This window comes from Empidonax traillii, unplaced genomic scaffold (assembly GCF_003031625.1).
Source record: "Empidonax traillii isolate 1590-97213 ecotype Southwest subspecies unplaced genomic scaffold, ASM303162v1 scaffold395:size559319, whole genome shotgun sequence".
Lineage (NCBI taxonomy): Eukaryota > Metazoa > Chordata > Aves > Passeriformes > Tyrannidae > Empidonax > Empidonax traillii.
The window spans coordinates 317949-343649 of record NW_020955588.1 but is presented as its reverse complement, the minus strand read 5'-3'; the positions used below and the strand labels follow the sequence as shown (position 1 = coordinate 343649).

At 39.2% G+C, this 25701-nt stretch overlaps 1 protein-coding gene across 6 annotated transcripts in view; it reads left to right on the top strand.

Moving 5' to 3' along the window:
* ANKRD27 (ankyrin repeat domain 27) overlaps positions 1-25065 on the top strand; it is a 50706-nt gene extending 25641 nt beyond the window's left edge. For 4 of the 6 annotated variants that reach the window (XM_027893556.1, XM_027893555.1, XM_027893554.1 and 1 more), the window contains exons 12-29: positions 431-563; positions 5182-5274; positions 6124-6251; positions 6693-6775; positions 7506-7621; positions 8333-8425; positions 8822-9019; positions 9329-9388; positions 9500-9619; positions 12741-12785; positions 15236-15358; positions 16974-17171; positions 18222-18341; positions 18895-19056; positions 19923-20031; positions 21165-21246; positions 21761-21833; positions 23435-25065. In XM_027893556.1, the coding sequence (XP_027749357.1) occupies positions 431-563; positions 5182-5274; positions 6124-6251; positions 6693-6775; positions 7506-7621; positions 8333-8425; positions 8822-9019; positions 9329-9388; positions 9500-9619; positions 12741-12785; positions 15236-15358; positions 16974-17171; positions 18222-18341; positions 18895-19056; positions 19923-20031; positions 21165-21246; positions 21761-21833; positions 23435-23710 (2212 nt within the window). In that variant the 3' untranslated portion in view covers positions 23711-25065. Of the gene's footprint in view, positions 1-430; positions 564-5181; positions 5275-6123; positions 6252-6692; positions 6776-7505; positions 7622-8332; positions 8426-8821; positions 9020-9328; positions 9389-9499; positions 9620-12740; positions 12786-15235; positions 15359-16973; positions 17172-18221; positions 18342-18894; positions 19057-19826; positions 20032-21164; positions 21247-21760; positions 21834-23434 lie in introns of those variants that run through there. The other 2 variants (XM_027893558.1, XM_027893559.1) reach the window with 2 other exon arrangements.
* The last annotated feature ends 636 nt before the right edge of the window (positions 25066-25701 follow it).

The window sequence follows — 25701 nt, the reverse complement described above, 5'->3', positions numbered from 1 at the left end:
CTTCTAGATGTTTGATACATTTCTTATAGAGAAACTAGATGTGAATGTGTAAATGCTTCCTTCTGGTCTGTGCCATCGTACTTATCTCTCCTCACCTTCAGTATAAGTCGACTTAAACCTTCCAGCTGTACCTGAACTGAATTTCAGTGTTGGTGTGTCCTGTGTGTTGCATTTTACTTGTGGCTATCACTGTACACTGGTGCTTATGGTGCTTGAAACATTAACACCTTTGAAGTGAGGGAGGCAATCTCCCACTACTGTTCTTATCTTGTCCTTCATCTTTCTTATCTCCAGTTAAAAACATTTCATTGAGTATTTGAGATAGTGGAGTTCTGATCAATCTACAAAGCTCAGAACAGCCTGAGTTGCAATATGGTGTCATGCTAGTGTCTTATTTTTAGTGGTTCATGGCTTTAACTTTCTATTTCAGGATGGCCAACTTGAGTTACATCAAGAACTTCAGGCTTTGCAGCTCAGTGAAGGATGAGCTGGGATACTGTCTAACCTCAATCGAGGCTGCAATAGAATACATACGACAAGGCAACCTCTCTGACAGACCCACAGTAAGCCACTGTTAAACCCTGTCAAACATCTGTCTGATGTCTTGTAGAACTGTGTACCACTGCAGGGGTAAATCCAGACACAGGATACAAATAGCCAACAGAACAACTCCTTTTTTTTTTTTTTGTTAAAGAAATGAGGTGACTACCTGAAGCAAATGCTAAAAGTATCTAATGATTACAATTAAGTCCTAGCCCTGTAGCCATACTTGTTCACTGTATACTCCTTGATGAAGTAGGTAAATTGTGAAGTCATGAATCTTGATGTGATTGGGGGAAAAATGACAACACTGTTTTCTACAGCTGAGTCTTCAGTAAGTCTCTGGTGTCTCCTGTTTGTACTCCATCATGGTTGTGAAAGCAGTGCAGTACTTGAGAGTAGGCATGGCTTAAACAAATTCTTGTGTCATTTTAAAAGGCTTAGCTGTGCTATCAGAGCAGAGATTGCAGTGTAACTTAGAATAATTCAGTAAATCTTCATGCTCTGAAAATTCAGCGTGTTTGCAGTGCAGGTTCCTGGGCTACACCAAGCTGATACATTAGTGGGACTGCAGGGCTATGAGAGGGTGATGTTTGAAGGTTGAATTTGGCTCTTGGGATCTCTGACCTAGCAGGGGCAGGAAGTTTGTGTATGCATGAGTTACTTGCTACTGGGCAGCTAGACCTTCTGTCAATCTGGTCAATCCCTGCAGGCCAGTCAAGGTGACAGTGGTGTGACTTTAGAAACTTCTGTGATTAAGAACTTTGTAGCTTATTTAGTAAAGGAATCCAGTCTTACCATTCCTGTAAAACTTCCTACTGCTGTAAAACTAGGTTTTCCCAATCTGATGTGGAAATCAAAAGGAGTGGACTTGGAACCAGAGTGAATTCAATGTCTGTCTGCCCAGCTGCAAAGCATTGGAATCTAACTGCAGGGGCCAGAATAATGGCTCAGTGTGCAGGGCTTGGGATGGGATAACCTGGGGCACAGTCTTAAAGAAGCAGGACTCAAAATAACATTTTAGCCTCTTGTTATTTTTGGGTTTGTCCTTGTCTGGGGTCTTTCCACGAACCTGTCGAGCAGGTTTGTTTTGTACACTGAAAAAAAAAATCAACACTTTCATATTGTTAAACAGATTGTGGTGGTATTTCTTGTCTGTAATGCTGTATTGAATTGTGTTTAAAAAAATAAAAACATTAGTTTAAAAGAAAAACAACTTGACCTACAATTTTGCTTCCTGCTGTCACTCACAATCCAAATACAAATACCAAGGCTGGTGGCCTGAATGGAGAACTGAAACTACAGCAGAATTGTCTTCTACAACACTGCCAGCAAGCTAAAAAAGAATATATTGCTCTTAAATTTCTAGAATAAAAACTGTTTCCTACTAAATGCCTGAACCTATCCCTCCTTATGTAGCTAAGCAGAGCAGGTTTTTATGCTGGGATTGCCCTCCTTTGATTATAACCTGAGTGCCACTGCCATTAAGGTGCTGTATTTATTTCTTTGGGAAAAGATGAACTATGTATTTGAGAAGTCTAAAAGAGGACATGAGTGTCTGCACCAATAGGAGAGCAAGCAGTAAGTGTTCCTGCCCATACTTCAGCTGGAACAGCTCCAGACTTGGAGCACTTTCTCATTCAGGGTGTGTACAGTGAGTGTGCAACATGAGATCCTTCTGCTTTGCTTTCGTGACTTGAAGGCAGCACCCTGAGGTGAGGGGAGAAAGCAGCAGACCCTTGAAGATGAGGAAGTGGGTGATGGCTTGCCCCCTCAACACAGCAGGAAATAAAAGAGCTAGACTAACCTTTTCTCCAGTGTAGGAGAAGGAATGTGGTACTCAGTGAAGGGAAAGATGATGAGGTGGTAAATACCCCTCTGACAAGAATGGAAAAAGGGTAGTGAGGAGAGGCAGGAGCACTGTTCTCCCTTCATCAACTTAGTTGAGATATTTCCTTCATTCTCTGGTAAAGGAGATGAACTTCCCATTGAAAGCAGCAGCAGCTGTCATGTTGATGCCCCGTGGTTTTCCAGATTGTGGTGGAAGGGGTTGTGGGATATAAGTAAGCAGGAACATTGCTGTGCCCTGGGGCTTCATTACAGCCCTTTATGTGGCTATGCTTAATTTTATAGCTGGCTTCAGATGGAGCTTTTGGCAGCTCAGTAATGCTGCTGTCCAATCCCTGATGAAGCAACTCCAGAAAGAAAACTCAGCAGGGAACTAATGTACCCTGTGGGATAATGGGCATATTATCACCCTCACATCAGTACGTGAATTGCACTTAGGACATTCTTGCCAGATCCCTTCACCAAGGTCATGCAAGCTGTGCTGAGACATTTTGGTTGTGGGGAGGAGAGGAGCCTGTAACTGGTAGCTCAAAAAAAAAAATCAGTTCTATTTTCTGGGAGTTATCAACTTCATTAAATTAGAGTTTCAGTCAGTAAGAGTTGGATGCTATGCCTAACTGTTGTGTAGCCATGATAGGATAGGCAGCATTTTGTTTTATGTATGGAAAAAACTGTAGGTAGGGAAGAGCTCAAGATAGGGAAATTATCCCTGCTCTGCTCCCCTCCCCTCCAACCACTTTATTAGCCTCATTTTGTGTTTGAGACTTCCTATCTTGGCTTCTGCCACCAAATCATCAGTTGTAATCTGTGAAAATCACTTTGGATAGATGATTACACAGGCACATCCTCATAGGTACAAATATTTAATTTCTCCACACTGAGTAGTGTTCAGCAAAAAGATCATTAATGTTTGGATGTGTATTTTCTAGACATACACTTAAAATACCTGACAGTCCCACTCAAAGCAGTTTCTTTTAAAAAACAATTAAAAACTTACAGACTGAAGTAAGGCTGTTACAAGTGACTTTTGACTTTAAAGGCCCAAACTTGCCTAATGCTTCAACCAGTATCTGATTCTTTTGTCATTCTATGTTTCACTTTTGAAGATATGTGGGATGACCTCTTTTTCTGACTTAAATGATAAATGTATAATAAATGTATAATACTGCTTTATTAGAGTTGCTGTCTTAGGTGACTTTTAAATAATTATTCCATTTGGGGAAGACTTCTCTTGAAAATACACAGTGTGGAAGCAACTGTACTAAAACTGCAGTAGTTCTTGCAGGTGATTACTTAGATTCTTCACAGTCAAAGTATAAAGCTGTCTGGGAGCATCCATACTAGAAATTCTGATTAGATATCAGAAACTTGTATCAGTCAAACTTTTGATTGCATATTTCTTAGGGAAGTTATTCCTGGTCACACTGAAAAATTTATCCAAGGGAAATAGTAGTGCATGCCTTTTAAATCTGAAAAGATACATTTGGGTATCTTTAACTAAAGTACTTAGATTTGAAAAGATCTGTGAATACATGTCATCTTTGAGTATCTAAATACAAACAATGTCCTGTAAAGTTCAGATACAGACTTTTATCTTTAGACCTCTCAAATATGTTTTTAATGGTATTATTTGTGGTACAGTTTAGGGGTCTTGTAGACAGCTTTATGAGGAACATCTGTGTTGATTTTGAAACACAAATGATTTAATTTCTAGAAAATCTGAACTCTGTATTTTTAGTATTCAACCAATCTTCTATATTTGCAGTTCATGAGGTTCTTAAACTTCATAGTGATGTTAAGAGTGGAGTCACACTGGGTTTACTCATATCTGGTCTTCACAGACATAGTTGTAGAAGCCACAGCCCAGATCCTAAACCATCAAAGTTTACCTCATACAGTGTATCTTAAGGGCAGTGGTCTTATGATTTATGGAGGCTGAAGTCTTTCCATTTCTAGAGAGATAGTCATTATCCAAACAGCGTCCAAAAAAATTATATTCACTGCAAACCATATGCAGCTCTTGATCACAATCAACTATGGGCAAGTGTTTCCATCTATGTTCTTAGAAAGTGTTTTCTTCAGATAGTTGCTTTATTTCACGGGAGACTCAATGTTCTGACTCAATAATCTGCACTTGGTTTTGGGGGCATTTATATTCTTTAGTGCATCCTGGAGCGTTATCTTCAGATATCTCAAAAAATGAGAAGTACCAATGCAATGGCACTCCATGTGCTTGGCTCAAACTCCAATTTTCAAGAAGTGCCCAGTAGGAAACACAGCATGAATGAATCTGCTGCAGAATGCTTTGCCTGGTGCAGTCTTTTAGTTTTCAGCAAGTAGCAGAGAGTTCAGCAAAGTCTTTGAGTCAGAGTTGTATCTGGGTCATCTTTTTTAGTAGCCACCAGTAGACATGCCTTACATGAAGCTGTCTTACTTTCTCCTGGTGAGAAAGCTGTGTTGTACCTCTTACAGTTTTGCTGTCTTTGATATGTCTTTTCTAGTTTTTGTTCTTTTTAGAGCGGTACAGCCATAATTTTGTTAAGGTTCAGCAAGTTCACAGCAAGCTGCAGTAAGGGAATATTTTGGTGAACATCTGCTTACTATTTCTTTGAACAGCAGGTGCACAGTCTTTTGAGTCTCAGAATCTTAAATGTGAAACTGATTTAAGCTTCAGTGTGTCTGATAATTCATACATGGTAAATAGTGTTTAATATTTTTAAAACTTAATTCCACTGTTAAGATACTTTACTTATGCTTATAAATTAATAGATAATTTATATATTTTATTTTCAGGAATCTGAGAGTCTGTGTGACAAGCTGCTTTTGAGACAAAGGATGAACTTGTTGTCCCAGATGTCTGCTACACCAATAGACTGCTTGTTTAAGGTTAATAATTTTTATGGTAGAATACATATGTACCTATATATTGTGTGTTTATATCCCTCCCTTTCTGCTGTTTTCTGGAATGTTATGAAGTGTTATTTACATTAGTACTGCAAAATGTGCTTCAGATGCTAAAAGTGTCTTTTAGATTTAGTACATTTCTGTGCCAAAACTTAATATATCCTAACTTAGCATAATCTTAGGGATTTCAGCATGTTACATGAAATATGGAAGCAAATGAGGATGAAATGCTACTGCTGCTGGTATTGCTTGGTCCATTTAATGCACAGATGTGATATCAGTGTCTGGTTGTCCCTCACAGCTTTTGGTGCTTGAAATTGAAAGAGTTTTCTGAAATAATTTAAATGTGGTCACCTGATAACTACTCCCTATTGTATGTTAATCTCATACTGTCATTCTGAAAGAATTTTGCCTCTACAAGGACACAAAGCAGAGCTTCTAATTATATATGTTCACAGCTTATGGCTAGAGACTTAGTAATTTTATAGAAATGTTTTTGCACAGAGGGAGCTCAATTTCATGATTGAGTCTAAAGAGAACAATGGGAATTGTTTTAATTTTTTATAGAAAGTGAAGTAAGCCAAGAACAGATTTTTTTTTTAATCCTGAGTGCCCATTAGGGGGTTTTGTGCTGTGGCACTATTCATTTCTCCTTTCTGATGCTTGAATATGTCTTTTATAATGGGTTCCTTTCATTTTGTGCTTCAGTAAATTACTCTTGTTGTTTGTTTTTTGTTTTTTTTTCTTCCCTAAAAGGAGGCCTTTTGTATTGGTTCCTCATTCTCTTTTTTCTGTTTTTTTTTTTTTTTTTTTTTTTTTTTTTTTTTGTAGCATATTGCTTCAGGTAACCAGGAAGAAGTGGAGCGATTGCTAAGCCAAGGTGACAGTGATAAGGACACTGTGCAGAAAATGTGCCACCCGCTCTGTTACTGCGACAAATGCGAGAGGCTGGTTTCTGGGTGAGCACTCTTCATCCCCACAGATGCACACAAAGTTGTGTAAAAGCCTGTATCTTTACTTTAGAAAGCAAGCTGCTTTTGGTTAAAGAGGAATTTGGTAGCGCTTCAGGATGGGGGTAGAGAGAGTGTGCCTGTGTGGTTTGAAATAGCAGAGGAAATACTAGAAAACAGAATACCTTGGAACCCACCGATTCTGTGATGGAGGCTCTGTGTCCTTTGGTAAACGTGGTGTTTCTTCTCTTGAGCCAAACTTACAGGTCTTGGGTGAAACCACATCCCTTAACGAAATGTAGAGATCTCTATAGAATAACTTGTCAATGTGAAAGGATAAAAAGTTCCAGAATCATTTTTTTTGTCAGCCTAGGACATTTTTCTCCTTCTCTCTCCTCACCACTGCCATGTTGGGTGACTGGGCTGCTTCCAAACCATTGTTTTTTCCAGGAAACTGAATGATCCCTCCATTATCACTCCATTTTCCCGGGATGACCGGGGATACACACCACTTCACATAGCTGCTATTTGTGGTGAGTGGTGTTGGTTTTCCTCACTAGTGTTTACTATTCCTTATGTTTCTTTATGTCAGCATGTTTTCCACCTTTGCAATTAAAATCGGAGTATTGCATTAAATTGGTTTTTTGCTTCTTTTCTATTGAAGCAGTTATCTGGGCACAGGCTGAAGTTATTGTATTTTCTTTTAAGCTCAGTTTCTTATGGCTAATTTATTCTTTATTTGCTGGCTGTTTACTTTTACTGTAGTGGTTACCACAGTAGTGCTTTCTTCAGCTCTGAAAAAGGTATAAATGTGAAGTCATAAACCAGTCTTGTTTTAAAGAACTGGCAGATTGAGAAATGAATCTTTTATCTCTCCTGCAGCTGGCTATGCATGCTAGATCTGTAACATCTGTATTTTAACGTTCATTGTATCATTGATCTTTTATTAAAAGATGTATTTTCTTAGTGGGTGTTTATTTATAAATATTTTCCTCTTTTGTTATTATATTGAATCTGAATATTTTTTACTCATAGGGTGAAAGTGTTGCTTGCTTTTACCTAGAGGTTTTCTTCATGACCTTGAGTAATCTGCAACAAAAAAAAAAAAACAAATACCAAGGAAATTAATATAGAGTATATAGAAACATAGTATGCAGAAACGTAGGGTATCTTGGTTTATAGTTCCTGCTTGAATTTGAAAAGTAGCAATGTTCTTGGGCAAAGTTTACTTATTTTTTTTTTACTGTCTCTTTGTTTTCCAAGGGCAAACATCACTAGTAGATTTACTGGTAGCCAAAGGAGCCATTGTCAATGCTACAGATTACCACGGTTCTACTCCACTTCACCTTGCCTGTCAGAAGGGATATCAAAATGTTACAGTAAGCACCAACACCTAACTAAATAATAAATAAATTACTCTTACTGAGCTGTTTTACTATTGCTGTCATTTAGGTCCTCTGAGAAGCTTTTACCAGAACTGTGTAGTGTCAGAAATGAGGATCTTTTATCACTGTAGTTTGCAAAATATTTTATTTTGTTCTTATACTGCACAGGTAATAACCAAGCAATTGACAGCTGTGCGTGCCTGATAATTCATCCATTTTGTTAATACAAATGTCCAGTATGTGGTACAAATGGAGAGCTCTTGATTGAGACAGAAGAACCATTGCAGTCACTGGAATGAGTGAAATGACTTTGTGTTTAGGATAGACTGTGTAACTCTAGTAATTATTGTCTACTTGAATTTTACATATGTGATAGTCTTCGATTAGCATCGTTGAAATTAAGCTGTGTCTTCACTTGCACAGGCCCTTAAAATGTAATAGTAAATGTCTTGCAGTGTTTGCTGCAGTAGAGAATTCATTTTTTTCAATGGCAATTCTGAAAATGTAAGAAGTGGCTTTTATTTGGTTCTCAGGGTGGGGCACAAACAGTACTGCAGTACCAAGAGGGTGGTGTCAGAAGCAGGACCACCAGGGTTTCATGAAGTGCTTCATCATGCTAGAACCCTGAAGGAATCTGCAGAGCAATAATTGTTTGCCCATTAATTTTTCAGTTACTTAAATGTCTACTTCTGTTTTCCTTTTAAGCTGCTCTTATTGCACTATAAGGGAAGCACTGATGTTCAGGACAATAATGGAAATACTCCACTTCATTTAGCCTGCACTTACGGTCACGAGGATGTAAGTAATTGTTTGGTAACAAACTAAATGGACATTCTAATGGAATGGAATTAAGCAGTGATGCAAATTTGCACTAAACTTACATATTTCAAAAGTAAATAAAAAGATTTGGAGGACAAACTATTTAATGCTCTAAATCAGGACTATTTGGTAGCTCATAGCAATTTTTATTATGAATTCACATTAAAGATAGTACAGTGCAAATTTAGTTGAGTTATTTAACTCTTTATTTAATGACTGAACCATTTAAGCCTCCTCTTTAGGCAGTGAATTATATGAGCAGCAATGAAAGAAAGCTTTTTAGGATATATGAGCAGCAATGAAAGCAAGCTTAGGATGTTATCTGAATTGAGAGATAACACCATGATTTATTGATAGCTTTCCTTTTCTTTCCAGTGTGTCAAAGCTTTAGTCTACTATGATGTGCATTCCTGCAGACTAGATATTGGCAATGAGAAGGGAGACACTCCTCTCCATATTGCTGCTCGCTGGGGCTATCAAGGGATCATAGAAGTGCTTTTGCAAAATGGGGCAAATCCAGAAATTCAAAACCGGATGAAGGAGACTTCCCTACAGTGTGCATTAAATTCCAAGGTATTCTTCTTTATCTTCTGGCCTGAATCCTGTCTGATGCAAAGCCACAGAGTGTAGATGCTCACCTGCTAATAGGGTTTCACAATAAAAGTGAAAATGTGTGTTTCACTTGGAAGGAGGAGGGTCCCGTTTTAACTCTAGTAGCAGGAATACAGTCTGTGGGATAGAACATGAACTTTTAAATGGGTACTTTTAATCTGCTCAGTCATAATCTGTTACTAATATTAGGTTGTCACCTAACTTGTGTTTCAGTCACTGGATTCTTCTTCAAGTGGAGTTACACTGATTTTCTTTAATATTTTTATGCAGATTTTGTCACTGATGGAATTAAACTATCTAACATTTGAAAGAGGACAAAGTGCTTCTGAGGTAACAACCAAAGCAAGTTTCTAAATTTTTTTTGCCTGTTTTTAACTTCCTTAAAATGATATGTAACTTTGTTTGTTTGTTTGAATTTTGTTTGTTTTTTCCAACTGTAAGTCACCACTTAGGTCTCCTCAGCTCTCAACAGAGACTTTCAGCAGAGGATCATCTGTCTCAAGCCTGTCCTCAGCATCAACTGATATAAGGCAAGAAGAAGTAAAAAATAGTTATAAAGAGGTAAGACTGAGGTATAAGTTTTGACAATAAGCAAAGTGAAGGAAGGTAGAAGAGTGATATTTCGTCCCAGTTTTAAACTGCTTCTTCAGGAATAGCCTTCTGTCTGGTTTGGAAAATTATGTGCTGCTGACCTCAGGGGCTTCTCATCTCAGTACCTGAGCACTTATTTTTTATGGTATCAACTGCTCTGTTGGTTATTGCTGGGGAAAAATTGAAAGCACATTTGGAGTGGTTGTTCAGATTCACTGAAGTTAACGACGTAATTGGAGAATTTGCTCAGGTTTGCAAAAGTACAGTGCCCCAAGGACCTTTCCAGGAAATAGATGCTATCGTTAGCTTACAAAATCTGTCAGGGAAAAGAGACTAGTACAGGCATGCTGGCAAACAACAAACTGGAATGTTAAGACAAGCTTTCAAAATAGGCACAGGAATCAGTTTTGTAACAAGTGAAGAATACAGAGTATTTATAAAATATCTTACATTTATGTGTTTGCTGATTTTGCTCTGTCCACACCATCCAAGATGCCATCCTCTGAATCTTTTCATATGGGACCTCAGGTCCATACTTCCCATTTATCCCCTCCTAAGACAGTCATATCACCATTCATTCTGATGCTTCTCTTTATTTTTTCCATAGTCCTTCTATGCAGTTTTTTCCAAATTGACCTCCTTAGTATGTTTGTTTCTCTTCATCTCACCTCTACATTCAGATTCTTTCTTTCCTGCTATTAAAAGGCTCTTGCCAAAAGTTTCAGTTTGCTACAAACACTGAAGAAACACAAAGATGTAAATTTTGACTGGACAATATTACTTCCCACTTCAGTTGGTCTATGAGACGCTCAGTGTAGGCATGTACCTCCCTGTTTGTACAGAGTCAAGGACTCTAAGTGAATAGATTGAGGATTTGTTTTTCCTTAAAGGAACAAATTTATGACACCCAAGAGCTAAGACTGTAGTTCAGTCCAGGGAAAAAGATTACAAGCAGCTTATACCTGAGGTCCTTGGGGTTAATGACCTTCTCCTGTAATCCAGCTTTAGTTCATTTCTGTCTGCCAAGTTTCACGTGGGCTCACTGCTCTTATTCTTAGTAACCAAAGAGTTAAGAGCCTGATCCTGGGAGAGCTCCATGAGGGGAATGCCACTGGAAATAATGGAAAGCTGATGTGGTCAGTTTTCCAGGTTTACACCAGGGATTAAGGGGATCCAGTTAGACCTTTATTATCAGTACTGAAGTAAACTATTCACTTAAATGAGCCACTTATGATGGTTTGCTTATGACTTGGAAAAGAGAGAATAAAAGAGCCAGGATTGCAAACTGGGACTTGCTCTGTTGGAACTAGTAAGTCCTTGCACAATTTCTGTTCAGCAGCTGAAAAACTGGGCATGCAAGTGAATTGTAGTAGGTTTGTTTCATCTATTTTTACATTTAAAGGAAGGTACTTCTGTTCCATGGAGGAATGAGAAAACAAACTGGAAAGATGGGGGAAATGCATGTAGCAGACGTTTTGCCCTAAGTGCTTTTTAATAAATTATCTATAAGCTGCATAACAGATGTTGTACCACTGTTGGGCCTAAGGCAGTTTTTAGAACTGTAAGGAAGTTGTTATTTCTGGAAAGAAATTATCAGAGCTTGTGGGTCACTGGCTATTATTCTTTGGCATCTTGTATGTGATAAAACGAACTCCTGAAAAATCTTTATTCTCCATAACCCTGTATGTTATGGGGAAATTTACAGGAGGCACAGATCTCCCTAGTATATATATATAGTCCATTTTAGATTGGGATTCAGCTCACCCACCTTCAGATGTCTGGAAGATGGTTGTCTTAACTTCAGACATCTATTTTTCCCTCCTTAGTCCGTGGAAAGAAACTGGTACCTCCAGAGAGGAGTTAACCTCAGACATGCTTAGTTTGACCTGAATTGCAGTCAAGTGTTCTTTGTCAACTGCATTCTGCTCTGTAGATACCAGAGGGTGGGGTTAAATGACTGGCTTAGATTTAGACATTCAAAGGTGGGAAAGAAAAATCAAGAATTGTAGATTCTGCCTTGAGTGGCTGGTGCATGATTTCAAGGACCTTCATCCTGTATTAGAAAGATAGTAATAAAATAAAACTTCACATCTTTCCTTAAAGGAGATAAAAATAGAGAAATTTAATCTAGCCTCTGATCTTTGAGCTGTTTGTGTCCTGTTTGAGCTGTTTGTGTCTGAGATCAGACCAGTCAAACACAAACTTCAGCCTCATTCTTCCTCATTTGCCTTGCCAAACACCGCTGTCACACTCAGCAAGGTGATCATTTCTAGACAGAGTTTGAAATGTGACTGTAGCTGTCACTGTGTGGTATCTTCCACTTGAAAGACTTTTCTTAATATTGAAACAACTTTGTTAACACAGCAGCATCTTTGGTGTTTCTAGCACAGTGCTGGAATAATTTGCTATAATGCCGAAACAGACTTTCACAAAGCTTATTAAATGATTCTTCAGCAATCTGCAGAGGCCGGGTGAGGTACCCAGTGACAGGACTAATGGACTCTCCCTGCCCTCTTGCTGGCACCTTTCCCATTCCTATCAGGTCAGATCTCCACTCCTTCATGGGAGAGTAGGCAATCAGAGAAGTGGGGAGAAACTTTTTCAGCTCAAACTGTTTCTTCTCAAATAGCACAATAAACCCTGCCACCCTCTGTGGTAGCTTAGAGTAGCTCAGCAAGAGTCCAAAACAGTATTAGTGTTTATTAGGGTAGAAATTTGTCTTGACTAGGGGTTTTTAGTGTTAGGTTCACTGCAGAAATGTATGGGGCAGCTGCTGCTGAACCAGCATAATAATATATATCAGCTTACATGGCTTTGTTTGTGTATGGGTCACATATACTCAATTTAGATAAGTACTGTTCACCTTTAACTAAGCAAGTCAGAGATCATTAAATGGCCACAGGCCTTGTACAGCTTTTGTATTTCATAAAGGGGGAAGGTTTTTCCCTTAAAACTTTATCAATAAATATGAAATGGGCCAGCAGTAATCCTACTGCATGAGCTTAGGAGGTTAGCAAAGGACACAGGATTTTCTGTGTACTGCTTAATATCAATACTAACAAAACAAATAAGTTATTTTCTTCATACATAGGTGGAAAAACTCCTGAGAGCAGTTGCTGATGGAGATCTGGAAATGGTGAGTCTTAGCATGGTTGTTGAATATTATTGAATTCTAATTTATCTCATTCCAATTGAGGAAGCTATTTTTATATAATATAAAGTGAGGAATGCTTTGGGTAATACCTTCCTTCAGCAACTACTTATCACATTCAGCTCATTTTCCAGAAAAAAGTATTCATTCCATGTCCCCAAATTATTTTACCTACACTGCTTTAGGGACAATTATTTTGATATTTCCATGACCTCTTGCACTAAAGAAATTACTTTAAATTGAATAATTCCTTTGTGAAAGCCTGTCATTTAAAAATGTATGCACAGTCACCTCTAGGAGATGTAAAGAACTTGGGAAGAACAACACTCAGGGCAGGCATGTTGAAATACTGTGGGAAAGATCAGTTTATCTGCTTATAGGTGCTCAAGGTGCTCTCTTAAATGCCACTGTAGATGGGGGTATGGTGCATTGCAGGGCAGTGCTGAGGTCAGTTGGACTGGATATGCAGTCAAAGAAAACAAAAAAAAAAAGGCAAAAAGAGGAGCTTTCTGGTAAACCGAATTTTTGACAGCCAATCCAATAGAAAACGTTATTCCCAGTTCCTTGTTTCTGTGCCAGTTCTGGATATTGAACGGTTTGAGTTGAAAAGCATTCCAGTAACACAGTTGTTTTTAATCCACAAATGCTTTTTAATTCCTAAATTTCCAGGTTCTCTAATGCTTTAAATATTACCTATTCTTTATTCTATGTTTAGTGCCCGTAGTAATGGAGGATAGGTGCTGTAAATGAGAAATGGGCTCTTATTTTGTTTGTTGAGGTCTGTCTCCACAGGAACAGACCCAGCAGCAGGATCACAAGGGTTGTAGATTTTTGCTGTGACAGCCAATTGAACTTTGCAAGAGGAGGCATTAAAAAAAGTGCTATGAAACTGGAAGACTAAAAAAAAAAAAATTATGATGTGATTGTTCAGGAAGCCAGAAAACCTTTGTCATCAGCATAGAGCCTGCAATATTCTCTGTGGAAAAACTTCCTTTTCCTGTCTCAATTATGTTGTCATTCAGAATCAGGTATTTGGCCCTTACTAGTTGTCCTAGGATTTGTTCTAACTGCATGTGTTTAATTGGATAGATTAATAATGTGTTGGAGCACAACCTGCTGACAAGTGTGAGAGTAAATAGAGTGGGAGGAACCTGCAGGAAATTTTGTTGTCCCCATTCTCTTCTTGACTATGAACTGTAGAGTTCTTGGCTTGGCCCAGGTCTGTGACACCAAGCCCAGCCCACAACTCCAGCAGAGCTGCCTCTGTCTCAGCTCCAGCAGGAAGGGGTTCCTCGATTTTGCTGCCACTGTTCAGTAGGGAGGCAAAGGGCCAATCTTCCTTCACGGTAACAGGGCAATGATACGTCTTTTCACAGCTCTCTTAAAAGCTGCTGGAAAAAAAAAAAAAAAGGGTAAAAGGAAAACCCTTCACCAGATGACATGCTTCACACCCACTCTGTAATTCTGTAACTCGCTGTGTCTGGGAGCTTCCCAGAGGATCTGCAGGAGCTCGGGGAGATCTCACCACAACACAGGAGGGCCCTGGTCTTTCTTGTGCCCTGATGTTTGTCCTTGGCATGCACTTAGGCAAAGGTGACTGTTGATGGACTGTCCCTTGCATTAGGAGACCAACTGAACTCCCACTTCTCTCTTGAGTTCCTGAAACACTCGTCCCAATGAGTTTACAAACTCAGAATGATGCACCAGGTAGGTGTCAGGCTTGACATTGCCAGGTGGTGTAATAATCGAGACACTACAGTCATTGCTAATTCTGAGATGTCTTTAGTGAACAGTAGATTAATGCATTTCAAGGAAAAAATGTATTTCATAAAGAGCTATTTTTTTGTTGTTGCCTAAAATGTAATGTAAAATTAACATGCAGTAATCATTACTGTTTGCGAATTGCACATGAATGCTCTGAGTCCTGAGACTGTCTTCCCTAAAGGGCCTTTCCCTCAAACATGAGGCATTGTACATGGAGGAAAAAGTGTCCAGGTCCTGGGAATTCACAGACCTAAGAAAAGTCAAAGCCCCTGCAAAGTTTTGGGTGTCAGTTAAATGTCGTCATCCTTGTCATTTATGTTCCTTAAAGCAAAAGTTGAAACAAAATTCACATTGATATGAAATGGCACAAATCGTCTGAGCTAAAAGGATTTGGAGGGTTTGAGAATGGGTGAACGCCGAAATTGTGATTAGGCAGCAGGAAGTCATTTATAATTCACTTCACTGCTGTACTTGGGGAACTTTCTAACTGCTTTGTCAAAGTAACATTTGATTTCGTTTGGCCTGTGGGCAGCTGATGCCAGGAGGTGGCTGTATAATCTCCCTGAGAGGTTCACGAGTGTATTGTGAAAATCTTACTTATCTACATATGCAGATTTATTAGGACATGGAATCTTTGGAGCCTATAAAGAAGGACTTCTTTTTTATGCCAGGTACGTTATCTCCTGGAATGGGTGGAAGAAGACTTGGAAGATGAGGATGACTCAGCCAGTACCTCAAAACCAGAATTCTGCCATCCATTATGCCAGTGCTCAAAATGTGGGCCAGCACAAAAGGTTGGAATGTTCATTCAGTAAAAAGAATAATTTATATTCTTTTAATGTAAATTTTAGCTCCAGAGAAGTAGAATTCCTATGGCCCAGCACCTCTGTATCTCTGTCTAAAAAGGAATTAACTATACACAGATCATCACAGTTCATCTGATGCCATGAAATTGTTCCTTTTTTTAATTGCACTGTTGAAAATTTTGGATACAGGAACAGTATTCAAAGACTTGCTTGATTCCTAATGGAGTGAGAAAGCTTAACAGTTTGCTTTTAGAATATGTGGGCAACTTTGAATAATAATACTTTTCTAAGCCTCTGGTTCTTTTTTGTAGTTTACATTGCTAACTGTCACACTACTTACCTTGGTAATCAGTTTAGCAAGGAGTACCTACTAATCCTGTAATCAATGTAATGCTGATAAAGTCTTTTTTTAATTGCGTGACATCTTTCCTACAGGCTACATCTAAAACCTTTTCAGAGATTAAATATAATTACAAAGACTTTGTTTTCAGTTGCAAATATTTCCTTCCCCCTCATTTATCATGGACTATAGAAGACAATCAGGCTTTACAATACACTTTTTTTTTTTTTTTTTTTTTTTTTTTTTTTTTTTTTTTTTTTTTTTTTTTTTTTTTTTTTTTTTTTTTTTTTTTTTTTTTTTTTTTTTTTTTTTTTTTTTTTTTTTTTTTTTTTTTTTTTAAATAAGGAATGATCCCAGCTTCTTGGAAGTAGAAGACCAATTACTTGCTTCACATTCACACTGTGCTTTAGTCTCTGGTAATGGGTGTGCCCTCAGTACTGAGATCATGTGCTAAAGATGCCAGAGCCTGGGACCATAAAGCTCATTTTATTGCTGGCATCTGCTGTGGAATTTACTTGTCTGCTGAATGAGGAGAAGAAGGAACTTGTTAACTAATCATAACCCCTGTGTTAGGCAGCACACATTGAAAAGGCAGCACACATTGAGGACAGACAGGCAGAATGACTGTCCAGCACTGTAAATGTCAGGCATTCACAGTTTGTGAGAGGAGTGAACCAAGGTGTTCTGTACTGCTTTGTAAGCTGTCCTGTAGGATACTATCTTGACAAGATAGTTTCCTTATCTTGACTCCCTGTGGGAATCTGCTCTCTGGGCCAGTATTACTTCCAGATGAGTAAAATTAATTTTAGTTTTTATCCTTATTACCTCAAGCTTCATGTAGCAGTAAAACAAGTGTGTAGTGTCTGTCTTGACTAGCATAAATGTCTGTATAAATTAAAGTAACTCATTAAAACTAATATCTAGTATGAGCACCGTAACAGCTGTGTAAAGACTTTAAAGTTTTACTTCCATCTCAACCTGTGCTGCTTTAGTCTCTTTTTAATATCACGAATACTTTGTCTGGAGTTTCTGTCTATGAAGTTATTATGTTGGAAGAAAAGAGAGAACAGTAACATTGTTCTGTCCAAAAATACCACCCAGCTGCTCTGGTTTGCTGACTTTTCCTGGAGCCCTCAAGTTAGGCTCCGTAGCAGAACTTGTTGTAACATCCATCTACCTGGTTTGTGTAAACCAGGCTGCTCTTTGGTTAACAGAAAGCAGCATGATTGTTTTCATAGTTTTGTGCTGTCTTTTCCTCAACAGAAGATTTCAAGGATCTCTGCCAATGGGCTCGGAGTCAACGTTTCCAACCAGGAGGGTTTCACCCCGCTGCACATGGCAGCGCTGCACGGGCGCTCCGAGCTCGTCTCGCTCCTGCTGAAACACGGGGCCAGTGTCAGTGCCAAGAACGCAAAACACGCAGCTCCTCTTCACCTGGCCTGCCAGAAAGGGCACTTCCAGGTAACCCACCCTCTTCATAAAGCTGGTTGACACTTGGCCACCAGCAAAAAGGCTGCGGTGGGGAATTATCAACAAGACTAAACCAGTAACAGAGAAAATTAGTTCGGTGATTCTGCTTTTTATTTCAATGTGTAAAATCTCCAGATGGAAAGGGGATCTTTCAGCTGAAACTGTTTCAGTAGACACCTTTCTGAATGATCTAAAATACTGGTTTCATGCAAGTGCTGCCAACAGCTACTGTCATACTCCAGACACTTTAAAAATGTCTTGTGCAGCTGAATCTTCCTGTGTATGTTCCTCTATACTTTCTCTTCAAGGAGGTCATGTGCACCTCCTGGTGTCTTCAGTAGCCACAGTATTAAATATTTGCTGTGTTTTCAACTCATGAGCCAACTAGAGCTCTGAGGGTAGCAGATATACCCTACCCTCAGTAAGGGACGAGGTTTAATACAGGAGGAAGAGTAAATGAGAGGGGGAAGATAACAATCAGGAAAAAGCAGGGGCAGACAAGCAAATGGGAAGATGCAGAAAAGTGGAAAATTGGGGTTATAAGAATAAGGAGCTGAGGACTGCAGGAAGAAAAAAGAACTGTGAAGATGATGGGAAGACAAAGCACTAGGGAAGCAAGAACAAGAATACAACTTGCACTTGTAGGTTAATGAAGGTTAGTTCATGGGATACTTACCACATAAAGAACTCCTTCCAAGTATTCTTATGAGCTGGGAAAAGTCTGATGGGTATTGCTGCTGTGGTGGTTTGGTTTTGATCTTTGGTTATGTATATTTTCCACATACCTCCTACCTTGTAGTTGCTTTAAGTTTTTACTTTTTAAAAGCGTGTGTTAAAATATGAAAAGTAGTCTGATAGAAAGAGTTGTTTGTGGTTGTCATCTCTTTGGCAAATGTGACACTTGTTTTCTCCATCCTTTTTTCTTCTATCCCTTTCTCAATCTAGATTTCAAAATAGTGGTTAAAAAAAGTAGGAGGGGGCTTTCACTGAATGATTGTGGTGTGCTGGTATCTTAAATTAAAAAGTTATTTCTTTCCATAGGTGGTAAAGTGTCTGATGGATTACAATGCTAAACAAAATAAAAAGGATATCTATGGAAATACTCCTTTAATTTATGCATGCTTGAACGGTCACTATGAGACTACTGCCCTGTTGATAGAGGTAACATCACTGAAAACAGAATGTTCAGAGTGGTATTTCTTATGTGGGATGTGGGCTTACCCACTACTCAGGATCAGTATTTTTAGTTCAATATTTCTCTGTCAAAACTACTCAGGGGAAAAAAAGAGGGTTTTTTAACTCACTCTTTCCAATGCCTTCTCTTCCCAGATTTTAATTACGTAAATATTACCTTACTATTGTACAGTTAGCTGTTTTTATGGAACTTTTATGTGGCAGGTGTTGGGTTTTCTGGCTTATGATTCTGTCCCAAAGGGGGGGTTATTTTGATTTTGTTTTTCTTTTTTAAATATCTCCTAAACTTGGACTATGTAGTAGATAGATATATGCAAAAATGAAATGAGCTGATCCTGGAAATTGTGGCTATGAGAGAGGAGGGAATAATATGATCAGATGGCTTATGGTGACTGCAGAGGCCTCTTCTGCCTTGTCCTTGCTCCTGCATGGGAAAGGAGAGGAAAGCAGAATAATGTGTCATCTGCAGTCCGTGCTGCTCTGCCTTTGTAACTGGGATTTCGTTTTGCTGTCCATCCAGCGTGGAGCCTCTGTGAACCTTTCCAATGCCAAGGGCAACACAGCCCTGCACGAGGCCGTGGCGGGGAGGAACGAGGCCCTGGTGGATCTGCTCCTGCAGAACGGGGCCCTGACACACCTGAGGAACGACAGGAGCTGCACCCCTGCAGACTGCGCTGAGCCCGTGAGTGCAGCCACCCCGGTCCCCAAAGTGCCACGTGCACAGCGTGGGAAAGGCAGCAAATAGAAATGTTTGGCAGGACAGTGTCTGCCAGGCTTCTGTGTTTAACAGTCACGTGTGATACGGAGACTCGAGATGCCTGTTCATTGCGCAGCGTACAAATGATCTTATGAAACCTGGTGTGTTTCTAAAATAAGTTATCCTGGGCAAAAAGGATGAGTCTTGAAAGAGTGAAAGCACATATGTAAATAAAAATGACATTATGTCATGGCAGAGAGAGCAGAAGAAATGCTGGCAAATGAACACCTTTCACTGATCAGTTGCGCTGCCAGCAATCTTCCTTTTTCCACCCACCACCTTCTGCCCTTCAAGCCTTTTCATACCTTTTATCTTGCAACAGAGAACTGTGAGCTTCCCCTTTATTAATAGCAATAACATTCTCATTCTATCTGATATTAAATGATACAGAATTTTTTCACCCTTAAAGGATTTGATGTATGGTCCCTCTCTTTATATGCTTAAATAGCCTGAGATGTAGCATAATGACCACAGAATTCTGTATTGAATCAATTTTAGTATGTATATTACCATTTAAACTGAAATTAGCTCAACCATAAGTTATATAGTTTAAAATAAGAGGTCGAGACTACTAAGCCATTCCTCTGGTACAGTGCAACTTGTGGAACACTGATTTTGCCCCTACTCAAAATGATACAATTTCAGCTTTATGTTTATAATGAGATATTTTGTGTATATTACATTCATTTTGGCAGCAATTAATTGACACACTCTGCACAGACTAAAATCCTAAATTTTGCTGATGTTTTTCTTTAATAATGGTGAAAAATATGGAAACTCTTAAAATGAAGAACTCAAATATCCTTAAGTTGCTGGAAGCAGCAGCAAGCTCTGTACCCACATCAGCAGAAGGAGAGAAGGAGAGTGAGCAGCGTGCCACTGTCAAGATAAGGAAAAAAGGTATCTGTCATATTTCCACTGGTATGAATAAAGAGGGATTTAGGAATTCATATGCAAATACATCAAATATTTAATGTAATTGATTTACATATAATTAAAGAACTGTCAATTATTTTGCATATTTATGATAGGTAACACCTAGAATACTTTAATTGCGGCAGACTTTGTGTTATGTTCATGACATTGCTGCAAACTTAGTTTTCTCTTTTTTGGGATATGCGTGCAAATTTCACAAACAGAAGCATTTCAGTGGAAAGTACAACAGATTTCATTCATTACTGTCTCTTATTTTGGGACAGACATAAAAGCCACAGAGGGAACTGTCTAAACCTTTCAGCACAGTTTGCAGAGGACTTTGAGCAGTGGCAGGACGTGGCACAGCCTCAGACAACATGCAGAGACACGTGGTACAGGGTGACAGTGCAGCTGAGCTGCTGCAGTGCCTTTATGGCCACGGGAGAGAGGTGTTCCCATCCCTCCTCCCCTCTCATCCCCTGATTGGGATTACCCACTGCTCCCCTTGTGCTGGCTCACAAGTGTTTCAGGGGCATTTTGAAGCTGGTAGAGTTCACTAAGCTGGGGCAGGGGACATAACAAGTTCTGTGCTGAGCCAGGCAGACAGGACAGGGAGGCTGCAGGGCAGGAAGTGAGGGAAGATGAGGAGCAGGAGGGCCCATTTCAGTGTCCATGAGTTTTCAAAATAACTCTTCTATTCCACCCTCAGAAAGACTGTGAATGTCTGGTTAATGGAAAGCCAAAATCACACAGTGTGCTGATGCCTGAAACTGAGATAGTTCTTTCAAATAATATGGGAATAGTTCTAAAACAACAATTGAAGATATTTTTGACATCTGTGTGTTAATTAATTCAGGTTTGTAAAAATTACACAGGCTCTGCAGAAGTCTGGCCAGTCTGGCTAATCTGATGAGGAATGCTTACTCCTGTGAATTATAAAATGCTTTAAAATTTCCAAAGACAAATTGCCACTCTGATTCAAGTTAGTACAGTTATAATTCTACTGTAAAATTTAAAATCTAATGTCAGTAGATAACACTTTTCATTCAGAACTGTTTTTTTAATTCCTAATTGTGACTCAGTTGTAATTTTAGCTGCCTGTTCTTTTAAACCCCCAGTGCATTCCAAGCCCTGTGAGAAAGCCGATGATCCCGTAAGCAGACAACTTCAACTGGTCCAATCAATTAACAGATTTAACAAGTAAGCAGAGGAGCTTCCTCAGACTGTGTTTGTTGTTTCCCACACATGAACAAGAAATACATCTGCTAAAAAAGCCCAGAGAGGGTCAGTCATGGTTACACATCTCGTGCTGGTGTGACAGTGGACGTTAATCCCCCGAGGCTTGCACGTTCACATCCCCAGGCAGATGTTCTGGGCATGAAATGCTCACTGGGGTGGTAAAGGAGCACTTACAAACGTGTTTAAAATGTATTTAAAACTGGGTTTGCACTAATACTTGGTGTACCATCATTTAAGGGTGTCAGAGCCAGACAGCTTAAAAAAAAACCAATGTTCACTCATTAGTTGGGGTTTGCCTATTTTATTTTTTAATGTTAATATTTATTCTGTAGTAAAATACAGGGAAGGTGGTGTCAGGGAGCAGCCTGTCTCTGGTTAGAGAGTTCCACCTTGTGGAGCTTCTGTGATAGAAGCTTTTATGGAAGCCTTATATAAAGACATTTAATCTCTCTCATTTCTTTAAAATCTTCCTTAGAGAAAAACATTTACGGAGAACAATAACAAGAGATAAAAGTGTCCCAAATTTTGACTATCAGTTACTGCACCAGGTAAGTGGAAATACTTGCTTGAATTATTTGTATAATGTACCAAATATGTTTGTTTTCTATGGCTATGGGTACATACAAGAGGAAAGTTTCTTTACTAGTGATGGGTGTTGAATCACTTGACCTGTTTGCCAAATTGCTGCTGGTTCATAGTTGTTCAAACTTCAGTGGTGCTTCAATAACATCTCCTAAACACCTTACTCTTACTTTTAAACCTCCTAAGCCTCTTACTGCAGGCTTCATCTCTTGTTTTCTGTGTCACTGCATCAAAACCTAGGACTGAAAAACCATACAGTTTTAGGAGCTGTAGCCAAGCAGGGATTCTTTGGCAAGAGACACATTTTTCAGTGGATTAAAATCAGGGCTTGCATTAGTCTGCTTGTAAGAGGAGGAGACTGCTTGCAAGGGTGACAGCAAAGTGCACGCTGCATTGTCAGCTGTGACTCAACTGTATGTGATAGATCCATCTCTGCCAGGGGCTGTGGTGGCATCCCACACCAACCTGACTGCTGGATGCTGCCCTTCACCCAGGGTATGTGCTCCCTCCTCCTCCTGATGCTGCCTTTGGCTCTTGTTGCATCTTCTGCTGAGCCGTGTCAGCACACTTTCATCAACAGAAAAACTAACCTGTCCAAAATAAAGCGGGTTTGACCAGGTTAGTCCAGCAGCTGCCCATCATTAGATTGACACAGCCTTGGAAATGCAGACTGTGCTGCTCATGTCCAGCTAGAAAATGGGGTAGTGTTCTATTTCATAGAGCCCTTAGGAGACTGAACATTTGCAGAGAGCCCCGAGAACACCAAATTAATGCTATAAAGGTGTAATGTTTTATTAATTCTTGTATTAATGATAATATTCCACTACTTAATTAAACATGGGGTTTAGATTTTATAACTGTGGCTCCCTGAATGCAGTGTCATGTCAGTGCACAGGTGTAAAGAACTAATATGTGACCATGATGCACAGCTCTTCAGCGTGTGCTGGGGTGAGTTCATACAGCTGTGGCTGTACAGTGAATTCACGAGTCACACAGCTCTCAATTGTGCCAGTAATCAAGGAGAGCCACCCACTTTGTAAAGGAAGAATCAGGAGCAGGTGTGGAAATGGAAGATACAATAGTTGGAATGACCAAAAAGAGGCATTAAGGGAGAGGGGGAAGGGTGGGTGTGTATTCCCTCAGAGGTAACAACTGGAAACAGGGAAATTTTGCCTTTACCTTCAGCAGTGCCTGGTTGACCATGTCTGTATTGCTACTTCCATAATAGTAAAAGACAAGGCTGTTAATTTCAGGTAGCTTGAGCCTTGCATTACAAAGCTGTTTAGAAGAATTAGGATGATGTTGGAATACTGCAGTGAAAATAAGTTTTGGAATGCCTGTTATGTTTCCAGTTCTTGTACTGATGTGGCCTCTTCTTATTTTCTCATATATAGCCTAAGTATAATTACTGTCCTGCAGAATCTGCCATTTTTAATCCTTTGCTGTGTTCTCAGTAGGAAGAATACCATGCAACTGATATGATAATTATAACACCATATTCATTTCAACTTCTTTCAATGAAGAAAGTAGATAACGCTCTTAACATCCCCTTCCTCTCTCCTCACAGATGGCTATTAAAAGCTTTGACAAAACCAAGTTAAAGTCTGTGGGAACGCTGGCCCAGAGCACAGTTCAGGGTATGGACATGGGGAACAGTGGTGAGTTTGTGGAACAAGATGACACGATGGAAGTTCCTCACAGGAGCCAGTTAATGCAGCGGAGACACACGGTTAACGTGCCCCTTCCAGCAGAGGATGGCAGTGACAGTGGTTCATCCAGCCCTGGAAGTCTGGGTGTTTCACAGTCACAAGACTGCTGTGAGGACTCCATTTCAGATCACTGAATTTGATGCCAAAAGCTGAGGAACTTGGTGGTGTGAGTTTTGATAACCCTTCACTGTATGTCATCGGTGCCACGTGCAGGCCTGTGCTCGGAGCAGAGGACAGGACAGCTCTGCAGCACAAACTGAATGTTTCAGCACTTTGAAGAATGACTCCTGTTTATGGTGGAGGTAACACAGCCAGATCATTACTGATCTCACAGACAGGGACGTACCAAGATGTAGACAGCAGAATTACCTTCCTATCCTACTTAGCCCTTAACTAAAAAATTCTATGTAACAGGAAACCAAATGAAACCCTGTGTTGTATTTTTCAGCCACCCACTTTGTTTTAAAAGTCTTTGAATAATTTTTGCATTTTCAGTTTTTATCACTACACTGAGAATATATTTATATATATATGAAAAGTTATATTGGATAACAAGGTATTTATTGCCAGAGATAACTGAAATGTCTCTATTTTTATTGTAATGTTACAAACCATTATAGTATATATTTCTGTATAGTTCAGTAGCTGGGCAGACAATAGGCCATAACATCTGCAGCATTGCATTATTAATGTGAAGAGATGTAATCCCTGCTGATTCCTTGGCAATGCTCCCCTGTATTGGAGCTGCAGCATCAAGTTCTTACACAGGAGCCAAAATACTGGGGGAAAAGTAGAGAGCCCTTAACAAAACTAAACTTTAGGCTTGCTCTTCACAGCCTAATAAAAACACTGCAGAAGCTTGTAAGGACACACAAAATAGTTTGGTTTTTTCCTTCCTCTAAAGCAAGTAATGCCAAAATGCACACCTGTTCATGATCCTGAACCTGGGCAACATCTGCAGACAGAACTGCTTAGGAGGCTGCTCTGGACTGCTCTTAAAAAGGTGAGATTCCCATATAAAAGGTACTCTCATCAGTGAGCTTTGGTTGGATTATGCCAGATCCCACCCCATTCCCAGGGGTGATCACTGAAAGCTCACAGGGAACTACGAGGTGGCTGCTTAGATTTCAGTTTCATTTTCCACTGTTCAGTTACGTGTAAATAGCACAAGCCTGGTTTGACAGTATTTTTTGTTCTTGGCTCATCACATCCAGCTTGCATTTTATTTCTCTTTCCAAACTGTTTGTATGGATAATTTCTTTTAACTGTGGTATTAGTAACCTGCCTGGCAAAGTACAAAGCTGGAAGACAGACTGATGGGTTTTTCAAATAACTTTTTAATCTAAGAGTTAAAATGTCAAATGACATTTGAATTTGAGGGCAATGTGTTTATTTTTCTAATAATTTATGGGTTCATATGATTTTCTGATGTGCCTTGGATTTGTGCCAAATGATGGAAAGCAAAAACTAGTAAAATAACTCTTGAAAATGCTGTTTTCTTGGAGTCCTTTTGTCCAAGCATTTTTCTGTTGTGCAGATTTCCTTGCTTGGTTTTTTTTAGGCATTTGAAGATTTCACCTTGTACTGAGTTGTAAATTAAAGGTTCTCCTGGAATTTACTCTTCAGTTCTATATGATTTTCTTCCCTCCCATTCACAGATGATTAGGTTGTGTGGTTTTGGATTTAAGGCACAGAGGTGTACAAAATATAATTGGTAGTGAAATTCAAAATTGTCACATAACCTCCTTTTCCAGCTCTACATTCACATTAAAAAAAAAAAAAAAAAAAAAAAGGATGGATGTTCAGCTCTTACAAGCCAAAAGACTTCAAAGGAAAGAGACAAACCAAGTTTTCTCCCCTCTTGTGACACTATAGAAGACCCAGAGTAAGTCACTGTCCTTATCTGTAAGAACAACTTTGATATTCAAGAAAAATTCCAAATCTAGTCCAAATGAAACAAAAATAACAACTGTTTAATACTTTTTTAACCACATTCACACAAGATGAAAAATACTCACTAGTGCTCACTTGAAACCATTTTATTCTGTTCCAAAAAACACTGCAGGTGGATTCATACATGATCCTGTTATGTCAGATAAGGGGTCTGTGGTAGAGTGTTCATCAG